The sequence below is a fragment of the Engystomops pustulosus genome, chromosome 6 (genome assembly GCF_040894005.1).
Source record: "Engystomops pustulosus chromosome 6, aEngPut4.maternal, whole genome shotgun sequence".
NCBI classification, from domain to species: domain Eukaryota; kingdom Metazoa; phylum Chordata; class Amphibia; order Anura; family Leptodactylidae; genus Engystomops; species Engystomops pustulosus.
In genome coordinates, this window is record NC_092416.1 from 16,928,427 (window position 1) to 16,940,923 (window position 12,497).

Below are 12,497 nucleotides of genomic sequence, written 5' to 3' on the forward strand. Positions count from 1 at the left end.
CAAGGAGAGGTAATAGACATGAGAAGACCAGAAAGTTGTTGGGTGGGGGGTGGGGGTTAGTAAAGAGGTAAGTTGTACTTACAGATGTAAATGTACTGGGAGACGATCATGCATTGATCTCCGGTACAGTCAGTTTCGGACTCCTCTAAACACGTCGGGGAGGTTGTGGAGAGGCCGGATAAACATGTCTTTGGATTACTGTAATGTGAAAACACTAAAAAAGCAAAAAAAAACTTTTGGGTGAAATTTTTTCAGCTACATGGGACGTTTCGCTGAGGTTTTGGGCCCCCGATTCATGATATTTGGGGTCCTAGTCGTCCTATACACCATTCCCATAAGGGATATGTCTTTATTGGTTCTACACCTTCATGTCAGTGATGGGTCCATCTCACAACACTAGACATAAAATAGTCCACACAAAAACATCACCAGACTTGAAAGAAGTGGATCAATGGACGTCCACCAATGAATGTAGAAGAGATAGAGGGGGCAACCAACCAGAGCACAGCTTTCAATTCAGAAACCGCTGTGGGAAAATGTAAGCTGAGCCCCGATTGGTTGCCATGAGCAACTACAACGGTTTTGCTCTAGTCTACATACAAATACAAATCAGGACTTGTACATGAAAGAGAAATTTTGGATGAGTATTTTATTCTTTTCACTTTATTTTCAAAAAGATTCAAAATAGGTTAAGAAGCAATAATAACCCCAATCGTTCATCCGCTATGCCCAGGGTGCCCACTCTTCTGCGTCTGCCTTGACACACAGGAAACTCCCACTCAGCTAACGATTGGTCTCAGTCTTGACTCACCTTAGACAGTGATTGGCTGAGTGGAACTTCCTGTTTGTCGAGAGGGAACAGGAAGTAGAGATCACCCAATGTCAGGATGATCATTTTGTTTTGGCCTATTCTGATCATTTTGTTAAACAACATGGAGAACCCTGATAGGGAATATTTTGATTGTGATTCTTCATAAAGAAACAACTAGAAAAGAAGGTGATTCAATAAATCTCCACAAATCCAAGTGAGATCCACAATAACCTCCTCCAAAATACCACGTGTACTGATATAAAGCTTTCCTCTGCCTTTTTATCAGCAAGTGTGAGACTTATGATACAGAGACCTATTTAATTCTTATGTTAAAAAAATAATTTTGGTAAAGTTTTACTTTTATTTTATTTGTTATAATCTAAAATCCTGCAGTTTAACCCCGGCCACTAAAGCCACGGACAAACTGATGAATCTTGTGGCTGCTGTAAATCAAGGCAAGATGTAGAGAACATAGAATAAAAAATCTTAAATAAACTTATGGGTGATACAAGCAGTCCCCTAATTAAGGACACCCGACTTACAGACGACCCCTAGTTAAAGACCGACCCCTCTGCCCACTGTGACTTTGGTGAAGCTGGATGTTACTATAGTCCCAGACTGCAATGATCAGCTGCAATGTGTCTGTAATGAAGCTTTATTGATAATTCTTGGTCCAATTACAGCAAAAAATTTTGAAACTACAATTGTCATTGGGACAAAAAATTTTTTTATCTGGATCTGCAATTATAAAATTTACAGTTTCGACTTACATACAAATTCAACTTAAGAACAAACCTATGGAACCTATACTGTATGTAAGCTGGGAATGTCTGTATATTCACCCTAAGGCAGCAGTTATGAACCTATGGCACAAGGGGCAGAGGTGGCTCTCGGAGTCCTCTTTGTGGGCACCTGGGACATCACCCAGCATAGATGTCACCATACAAGGTTCCTGCAGTCACAGGCAGCCCAGGACCTGCCACGTTCAGAGCTATTTTAAAATAAGAACCAATAGAAGAAAAGGGAGCCTCATAGAATATCACTATAACTCTCAACAGAAATACAATCAATAACCCAAAAAGAGAGCCAAAAACTATCATCAAGAATAAAATTAATAATGTATTTTATTATGAGAATAATGCACAATATACAAGAAAAAATTCTATCACATAATAGGGAAAGAAACTAATATTATTTTAAAATAACTGGAACTGCAGGAGTGAGAACAAAGCTGAACATTGGAGAATTTTCCTTCTTCCTACTGTATTGGTGTCCTCAGGACACTGATACGATTGAAACCTGTGACGGAACAGGGAGCAATAAGTTACTGCTTTCAGTATGTGGGTTTTGGTTGTCGTTTCGACAATCAGTCTCTAAAAGGTGCCCCACCACTGCCCTAAGGGATCAGCATAAATCATCAGCACATCACTCACCTGAGGCCAGCACAGCACAGAGGACGCTGAGGGTGGTAGTCCTGAAGGCGTTCATCCCGGCAAGCGATCACAGGAGGCTGATGAGAAGATGTCTGCAATGCTTCACACTGGGAAAATATATGATATTTTCATTTGGAGGGAGAAGAGATGATGAAACCTATTAAAATTGTTCCGCACCCTGGGGCGCTGGGCATGGCACATGGCATATAGCAAACACATAAACTTTCCTTCCATACAAGCCCTGGAGCTTCTACTGTGACTTTACCTTGTGCTTTGATGTTTCCTGCTGCAGCAAGTCTTCTTGCAGGGTGGGTGAAGTAAAAAACACTTTAAGCAATGTTCATATGTGCACCGATTCCTTAATAGGATTAATATTTGTGCCTAAATATCCCCAAATTCTTCCACCTTCAACCAGAGACGTGGACCTGCTGTGCCAATGAACTGGTCTGGTCTGGGGCTACACCAGAGGGTGTTGTCTAAAGTAGTCCCATAAATTTCACCCAATGACCATAATACAACTTCAGGGAACAACCGGGTAACTACCTCTGCAATGGATACACAGCTACTCCAAGCAGCTCTAGGGCGCAGCACTGACGGGACGAGCAGAGATGTAGCAAGTAGGGATGAACGGAGCCAAACCCAAAATGTTTGGAACATTACAGGTTCAGGTCCTCAAACCTGGACATCAGCCAGAAGTTTGGGTTTGGCGTCCTGGCTTATCCATGGCAGTAATACCCGCATTAGATGCTGGCAACGCTTATGCCTGTTAAAAGGAACCTATTGGGGCTTTCACGTGACACAAATCGGGGGGCGGGACGACGATCTGACGGATTCACACTACGCGTGGGTTTTAACATTTAAATTTGTGTCGCAAGCCATGCACTTACATACAGAAGAAGGTGAACTCCGGCGGACCTGATCGGGGAATCGACACATGCAGGAAATCGGGCGCACAATCTTCATAAATCGCGGCAGGGTTCATCCTCGTCGGACAGTCCAGATCGGGGATCACGCAGGGACCGGGTAAGTAAATGTGCCCCATTATCTAAAACTGTCTCAAACTCCCAAGAGAACCTTGTACAAGACAGCAAATATACCATATACCTCGATGCTTCTTCTGCAGGTCCTCGGTGCTGCACGTGTCTTTAACCCCTTAAAGGGAACCTACCACCACGAATCTACCTATAAAGGTAGATCGGGTGGTAGGTGGATGTATGGGACGTGAGGATAGCCCTTTTTAGAGCTAATCCTCACGTCCCCGCTAGCCTAGCATAAACTTTATTGCCCTAATATGTTAATTTAATTAAGCGGCTACCGGGGTGTGGAGTAGCCGGACACGAGGCTACACGGCGCGGCTACTCCACGCCCCAGTAGCTGCTTTCCCCCGCCTACCCTGTGATCTTCGGCGCGCAACTCCTGGCAGCTGCGCACCCTCGTCCGAGAAGCCGGAGTTCTGCGCATGCGCAGTAACTCTGGCCAAGATGCGCGATCTCGGGAACGAGGCCGGCAGCTGCGCGCCGAAGATCACAGGGTAGGCGGGGGAAAGCAGCTACTGGGGCGTGGAGTAGCCGCGCCGTGTAGCCTCGTGTCCGGCTACTCCACGCCCCGGTAGCCGCTTAATTAAATTAACATATTAGGGCAATAAAGTTTATGCTAGGCTAGCGGGGACGTGAGGATTAGCTCTAAAAAGGGCTATCCTCACGTCCCATACATCCACCTACCACCCGATCTACCTTTATAGGTAGATTCGTGGTGGTAGGTGCCCTTTAAGGACGCAGGGTTTTTCGGCTAATTTCTCGCTCTCCAACTTCAAAAATCCATAACTTTTTCATTTTTCCGTGTACAGACCTGTGTGAGGGCTTATTTTGTGCGTAACAAATTTTACTTTCCCGTAATGTTATTTATTTTAACATGACGTGTACTGCGAAGCTAAAAAAAAATTCCAAATGTGGAAAAATTTTAAAAAACCGCACGTGCATCACATTCTTGTGGGCTCAGTTTTTACGACTTTCACTCTTTGCTCCAAATAACACCTCTACTTTATTCTTTGGTTCGGTGCGATCGCAGTGATACCAGATTTATAGGTTTTATTGTGTTTTAATACATTTTCAAAAATTAAACGAATGTGTACAAAAAAGAAAAAAAAATTGCCATCTTCTGACGCTAATAACTTTTTCATACTTTGGCGCACGGAGATGTGTGAGGAGTCATTTTTTTGCAAAATGAGGCGACGTTTTCATTGCTACCATTTTGAGGACTGTGCGATATTTTGATCATTTTTTATTTCATTTTTTATGTGATGTAAAAAGGTGTAAAAGTCGCATTTCGGACATTTGGGCGACATTTCCCGTCTCGGAGGTCACCGCCGGCCGTAACCGTTTTTATATTTTGATAGATCGTGCGTTTTGGGACGCAGCGATACCTAATGTGATTTTTACTGTTTATTATGTTTTATATCAGTTCTAGGGAAAGGAGGGTGATTTGAATTTTTAAAATTTTATAAATTTTTTTTATTTTTTAAACTTTTTTTTTTCTTTTTTTTTCCACTATTTCTTAGACCATCTAGGGTACATTAACCCTAGATGGTCAGATCGCTCCTACCATATACTGCAATACTACCAGGGTCGGACTGGGGTGCCTGGGGCCTACCAGAGAAATTGATTCTGGGGGCCCACCATACCGCTAGCTAGAAATATTCATTATTTCCCAGGAGTTCACAGCAGCTTTATTGTGCTTAGCCCTAACTTACCTATAAGAATAACTAACTATAACCCTTCACCTTCTACGTATGTTTTCTGCAGCACATAAGAAGACTAGGCACTGACATTATAGGAATAGTCTAGATAGTCAGTAACTACAGTTATCAGTCTCAGTAGTGGGATTCAGTAGCTCACATGCCACACGTCTTCTCCTTTGGATACTGAACTGCAGGATGACTTCTCCCTTTTTTTTCTTATCACTGGAGAATTTTCCACCAGATATCTTCATCTCGCTGAGGCACATCTCCACACTGTGCAACTAAAAATGTCACCGTCACTACAGCATAATGTCACCTGGGTAACTCTGTGTTTCTAAATAATATTTACCACTCAGAACAAAACTGACCACATTTTTCCCCCCACCAATACCAAATATACTCCCATAACAAAAACCATACTGTGCCCTCTAAATAAATCAAATATTACATTGCGACTCCTCAGTATGTTACAATACACACCCCTGAGTAAATAATATGATACACCTAATAAATGAAATTGAACATAATTCCCTTTATTTTCATAATACCGGTATGTCATTTCCTATGAATCATTTCAGTCTTACAGTGCTCCTACTTATTAATTATGTTTATATAATGCTCTCCTTAATTATTCTTATATTTACTGCTCCTCTTATCAAATATTTTGTATAAAAGTCCTAATAAATACTCCCTTCATGAATATATGGGCACAGCACAGTACTACTACTCCTATCCTGTATATAAGGGCACAGCACAGTACTACTACTCCTATCCTGTATATATGGGCACAGCACAGTACTACTACTCCTATCCTGTATATAAGGGCACAGCACAGTACTACTACTCCTATCCTGTATATATGGGCACAGCACAGTACTATTACTCCTATCCTGTATATATGGGCACAGCAGAGTACTACTACTCCTATCCTGTATATATTGATATAGCACAGCACTACTAGTCCTATCCTGTATATATGGGCACAGTACTACTACTCCTATCCTGTATATATTGATACAGCACAGTACTACTACTCCTATCCTGTATATATTGATACAGCACAGCACTACTACTCCTATCCTGTATATAAGGGCACAGCACAGTACTACTACTCCTATCCTGTATATATTGATATAGCACAGCACTACTAGTCCTATCCTGTATATGTGGGCACAGTACTACTACTCCTATCCTGTATATATTGATACAGCACAGTACTACTACTCCTATCCTGTATATATTGATACAGCACAGCACTACTACTCCTATCCTGTATATGTGGGCACAGCACAGTACTATTACTCCTATCCTGTATATATGGGCACAGCACAGTACTACTTCTCCTATCCTGTATATATGGGCACAGCACAGTACTATTACTCCTATCCTGTATATATGGGCACAGCACAGTACTATTACTCCTATCCTGTATATATGGGCACAGCACAGTACTACTACTCCTATCCTGTATATATTGATACAGCACAGTACTATTACTCCTATCCTGTATATATGGGCACAGCACAGTACTACTACTCCTATCCTGTATATATTGATACAGCACAGTACTATTACTCCTATCCTGTATATATGGGCACAGCACAGTACTACTACTCCTATCCTGTATATGTGGGCACAGCACAGTACTATTACTCCTATCCTGTATATATGGGCACAGCACAGTACTATTACTCCTATCCTGTATATATTGATACAGCACAGTACTACTACTCCTATCTTGTATATATTGACACAGCACAGTACTACTACTCCCATCCTGTATATATTGACACAACACAGCACTACTACTCCTATCCTGTATATAAGGGCACAGCACAGTACTACTACTCCTATCCTGTATATGTGGGCACAGCACAGTACTATTACTCCTATCCTGTATATATGGGCACAGCACAGTACTACTACTCCTATCCTGTATATGTGGGCACAGCACAGTACTATTACTCCTATCCTGTATATATGGAGACAGCACAGTACTACTACTCCTATCCTGTATATATTGATACAGCACAGTACTACTACTCCTATCCTGTATATATTGATACAGCACAGTACTACTACTCCTATCTTGTATATATTGACACAGCACAGTACTACTACTCCTATCCTGTATACATTGACACAGCACAGTACTACTACTCCTATCCTGTATATATTGATACAGCACAGTACTACTACTCCTATCCTGTATACATTGACACAGCACAGTACTACTACTCCTATCCTGTATACATTGACACAGCACAGTACTACTACTCCTATCCTGTATACATTGACACAGCACAGTACTACTACTCCTATCCTGTATACATTGACACAGCACAGTACTACTACTCCTATCCTGTATACATTGACACAGCACAGTACTACTACTCCTATCCTGTATATATTGATACAGCACAGTACTACTACTCCTATCCTGTATACATTGACACAGCACAGTACTACTACTTCTATCCTGTATACATTGACACAACACAGTACTACTACTCTAGTTGCCATTAATTATATATTCCTGCAACTAGTCCCATTATTATAATTACTCTTCTTGTTGCCCATTTAATATTAATTCCTGCAATGGAGTCCCTTATTATATGTAGCCCCTTAATACTGTGGCCCCCTATGATATATTTAGACTAGTAGATAAAAAAAAATAAAATTCACTTACCTGTCGCAGCGCTCCCGCATCCTCCGTTTCTCTTCTCCCCGCGACAGTGGAACTCACAATGTAATTACATTGCCGAGTGTTTGAGCGATGCAGCCGTTTTGTCCCGGTACGCGCCGCACTGTGACCCCTGATGCGCGGCAGCGTGATGATGCACTCACGCTACCGCGCATCAGGTGTCACAGTGCGGCACGTGACGGAACAAAACGGCCGCATCGCCCGAACACTCGGCAATAGCACCACAGCAGAGATGGTACTCGAGTGGCCGCTTACGGCCGCATCGAGTACCAGAGCTGTCACTCACTGGCAGGGGCCTCGAATGGATGCCCCTGCCTGAGCGGAGATATCGGGGGCCCACTGTGGACCCTTGCGACCTTGATGGCAGGGCCCTCAGATCGGGATGGAGGCCCCTGCCGTAGCGGAGGTAACGGGGGCCCACCGGAGGATCCACTGGCCCTTCGGTGGGCCAGTCCGACCCTGAATACTTCTGTATTGCAATATATGGCATTTTTGCAGCACATTCATTACAATGAGCCACTGGCTCATTGTAACGAATCTGCAGAAGCCATTAAGCCTCGGGTCAAAAGAAGACCCGAGGCTACCATGGCAACCGATCGCCGCCCCCCGACTTTGCAAGCACCGACCGCAGTTATTAGCCTTTGTACCACCTTTGTATGAAGAGGACTCAGCCCGTGAGCCCTCTTCATACACTCCTTATACCTCTGCGCCGTAGAGCTACGGCGCAGAGCGTTAAGGGGTTAAAAAAATATATTTTTTTGTTGTTGTTTAACATGGGTTCACCTACTTTTTCTCTCTGCACTATGGAAGTCCTTAGGTCATCGACTCAAAATAATTTGAGTGTTATGAGTTTAGTTAAGGCCGTTTCCCACAAATGAATTTGGTCCAAAAAAAAAGGTGCTCCATTCCAGAACAGAACCTTGAATCACTGAACTTAACTCAGCATTTCTCTCCAGTTCATTGATTCAAGCTTCAGTCTATGAAAATCTCCCAACACGTGGAGTGACTCTGTCAGACCAAACTAATTTGTGGGCAATGGACTTAAAGGAAATCTACCATCATGATCCCAACCAGGGACATTACTCATAGATCCGGGCACCGGGACTGTGGTGTCTTCTTATATTTTTTATCCATGTTCTCATTCATTCTAAAATCAACATTTTAATATTATTGATTTTGATTGTGGATTTCTTTCAAGATTTTGTTTTCCCAGGGACTCACCTCCCATGAGTCCATTTGAGAAACTCATCTCGAGTGACGCATCTGCTGGAGAATGGGTGGGGACACCTTGTGGGCTGGTACTGAAGCTCCGTTGCTGGTTCTGATGCTATGTACTGTCTACAGCCTGATATGTGCCACCCATATGATCCCAAATCCTGATAGGGCTGAAAGGCATCATTACAATGTCACATGCCTCCTCAGCACTAGAATAATGTGCATCAATGACAATGGGGCTCCTTTACTAAGGGCCGTGCGCTGCACTTTCGTCAGACTTTGCACCTTTTTCGGGGATGCGCAGCTGTGACAGGTATTTAACAGGGTCTGTGCTGGGATTGTGTTGCATGTGAGCGGATTTTGGCACAGCTGCGCTGCTTCCATGCGACAGAAATCGAGGAGGGGGCGGGGCGTCGGACGATCTGATGGATTGGAACCGAGCACAGGATTTAACTTTCAAATTGTGTCGCAAGACAATGCACTTACATGCACCGGGAAGAAGAAGGTGAACTCCGGGGACCTGAGCGGGGAAGCGGCACATGCAGGATATCGGGCTCGCAATCTAAGTGAATTGCGGCACAGTGCATTAAAGTCGGACAATGCACTTTCGGTGAACTTCGTCAGTTGGGTAAGAAAATGTGCCCTAATGTGTATCAATGACAATGGGGCATATTTATCATACGCCACCTCTTGATGTACGGGGCAGGGTGCTGCACAGCGTCTATTAGAAATACTGTATTTTGCGGACTATAAGGCGCACCATCAAAAAATGCCTGCTAAAATGTCTAAGTTCACATATAAGGCGGACCAGATTATAAGGCGCACCTGATAATAAGGATGAATGACCAGCAGGTGGCAAACCTGTGCACAGTTCAAGGCAGCTGCAGTTCCAGGCAAACATGTCTCCAGTGCACAGAGCTTAGATCTCAGAGGTATGGGCTGTTGGGGGTTAATGTTGCAAGGGTGATGCTGCAGGGGTTAAACTGTCGCCCTCTGCCCCTTCTCTTTCCCTCCTCAGGCAGGGTGTTAGTCCTATGGGGTTCCCTGTGGCTCCCTCTCTTTCCCCTGTTACAGGGCTGGCGGCTATAGGGGTAAAATTGGTTACTCAGGCGGCATATGAGGATTGCTCCATGGTCGGCACTATGGCGCTGGTGGTACTGCCGGCCCTGCCAGTGTGGGGTATTGTGCCCGGTGTACAGTGTGGGCTGGTGCAGGATATTGCTTGCGCGGAGCCCTTAAACACTCATAAACGTTATAAAGTACGTGTTGTCTGTAAGTACGGTTCATATAAAAGGCGCACTGGACTATAAGGCGCACCGTTTGATTTCTGAGAAAGTCATAGGATTTTTTGTGCACTTTATAGTCCGAAAAATATGGTAAATGCAGCCGGCGACTTTAAACATGTGAAAAGTCACCGGCAGCAGCGAGTGTGGCAGTGCGGGGACAGTCACACCTCGTGCCGGCCCACTCCTGGCTGGCCGCGCCCCCCCTCAGGTCCCACTGGTGTGAAGGTGGGGTAGAGGGCAAAATAATTGCAAGTGCCAGCAATAATCTATAAGCAATAGCTAGCATTTGTGATTATTTCAGGGCCCTGATAAATATGCCCCCATGTGTCTAGTCTTGCACTCCAGAAGATAGGTGAGTATCTTGGAAGGGATCTTTCCCCTTAATGTATACGTGATAAATCACAAAACTTTGTGAATTGAATGCAGAACATCCTTTTCATTGCGGTGTGGCGATGTGACGTGTCCACAAAAATGTATTTTTGAATTGGTTGGTCTGAAGATGTGGAGAAATCACAGCACTAGTAGCATATCACTACTGTGCTCACAGGGAATGGACCGGTCTCACAGTCTCACCCTATGGCACTGATCCATTTAAAGGCTTTACACGAAGCTTTGTGGCGTCCATCAAAAAACCAGATGGCACAGACCTGGAACTTTCAAGTCTTGTCTATCAAAAGAAGGAGTCGTGGTCAACCGGGCCGATTCTAATTACATTACAATTTCTCCCTGTTGTTTATTACTGTTGCATTCACGGCCAGATGTTTTCAGCTCCATTCAGCATCTCCACACTGCGCCCATAAAAATACAACAATCACTTACAATATAATGTCACACTGTGCTCCTAAATACTATATATCCCAAACTACACAGTTTAATATACAGCCCCCTAATAATTTAAATAGTGTCACTCTAATAAACTAATATATAAAACACCCCCACTAATGAACTGATATACAGCCCCCAATTAAATTATATACAGAACCTCATATACAGCCCACCCTGTAATTAAAATCCGCCCCCCATAGATGCAACCTCCCACTTTTATTTAAGATCTGACCCCCATATACATCCTCCCAGTTAAGCTATATACAGTAATCCATCAGTCCACCCCATCCCCCAGTTCAATTAATATCCATCCCCCCATAAAAAGCCCACTCCAGCCCAATTTAGTTATATACAGTACTCAGTTAAATACTGGGTATCACCATTTTAATCCTGGCCACCATAGTGAGTCATCACCCCCCCCCCCCAGGTTTTGTCATGTATAGAGCCCAATAATCCCTCCCCCCCCCCCCCAATTTAGTTGCTATTTGGCCCCAATATTTAAATCTCCCTCCTCTTTTTGTTATATACAGCCCCCCACTAATTATTTTTCTATTAACAATTTGGCCAGTTTAAAAATATTAAAACTTTTACTTACCTCCTCCCTCGCCGAGGTTTTCTCCTCTCCTCCAAGCTATTCCGCCGGACAGCACTTCCCTGCATGGATGCAGGCGGCGTGACATCATTAAACACTCCAGAGCCATAGAGCAGCGCAGATAAATGGGCTGGCACTGTGCTGCTCCGCTGTACCACTTGCCTCCGTGTCTTAAAGATACAGAGGATAGTGATAGTATTGACTTTCCTCGGCAGTGGGTGATTTGGACGAGTGCCTGAATCACCCACAATTGTTTTGCCGCCTCGTTTAGGGCGCGGCATCTGCCGCCTGAGGTGAAATTTTTAATCTCGCCTCATGGAAGATGTGGCCCTGGTGGTCATTTTTGAAGAATATTTTAGAAAGGTGACAACACATGACAAACCAGTGACAATTTCCCCAGATTGAAGACCAGGTGGAAGGTTACAATTCAGAACTTGACACCTGCTGTGAATGAGAAATCGGGAATAAAATAACTCCTGTGTGTATAATGAGTTATTTACTGTTCTAATGTCAGTTCTAAAAAGTAATTATAGAGACAGAGACTCTTTCTTCTTAGTAACAGATATTTGTTCTTTTGACAATGACTGCCAGACGTCTCCAGTGCTTCGGGCTGTACTGATGACAATCATGTGGCTTCTCTGCACCGGAATCAACATTTTTCTTTCTCTGCCCTCGGTAAATATCCCCTGATGCTTCTGGCAATTCAATGTTCCAATAGATTATGATCTAAATCGTATGTGTCCTGGTTATATGACTCCTATACTCCTCAAATTATGGTCTTGTGATTTGAAATGGAGGTACAGGTTCATTTGCATAATTGTAAAAGCCTTTAAAAAAGCTAAGAAGCTAAAAGAAGACCCAATTCTGCCAGAGGGGCACACGCCAGTATGACAG

The 12,497-nt window shown here is 43.6% G+C and overlaps 1 protein-coding gene across 3 annotated transcripts in view; it reads right to left on the reverse strand.

Annotated features, from left to right (window-relative positions):
- Positions 1 to 11,744, reverse strand: part of LOC140065528 (uncharacterized) — a 30,201-nt gene extending 18,457 nt beyond the window's left edge. Inside the window, exons 1-3 of one of the 3 annotated variants that reach the window (XM_072113127.1) lie at positions 2,788 to 2,806; positions 2,245 to 2,351; positions 83 to 214 (exon numbers count right to left, since the gene is read on the reverse strand). In XM_072113127.1, coding sequence (XP_071969228.1) covers positions 83 to 214; positions 2,245 to 2,299 — 187 coding nt within the window. In that variant the 5' untranslated portion in view covers positions 2,300 to 2,351; positions 2,788 to 2,806. Of the gene's footprint in view, positions 1 to 82; positions 215 to 2,244; positions 2,352 to 2,509; positions 2,533 to 2,787; positions 2,807 to 11,606 lie in introns of those variants that run through there. The other 2 variants (XM_072113125.1, XM_072113124.1) reach the window with 2 other exon arrangements.
- Positions 11,745 to 12,497: the final 753 nt, after the last annotated feature.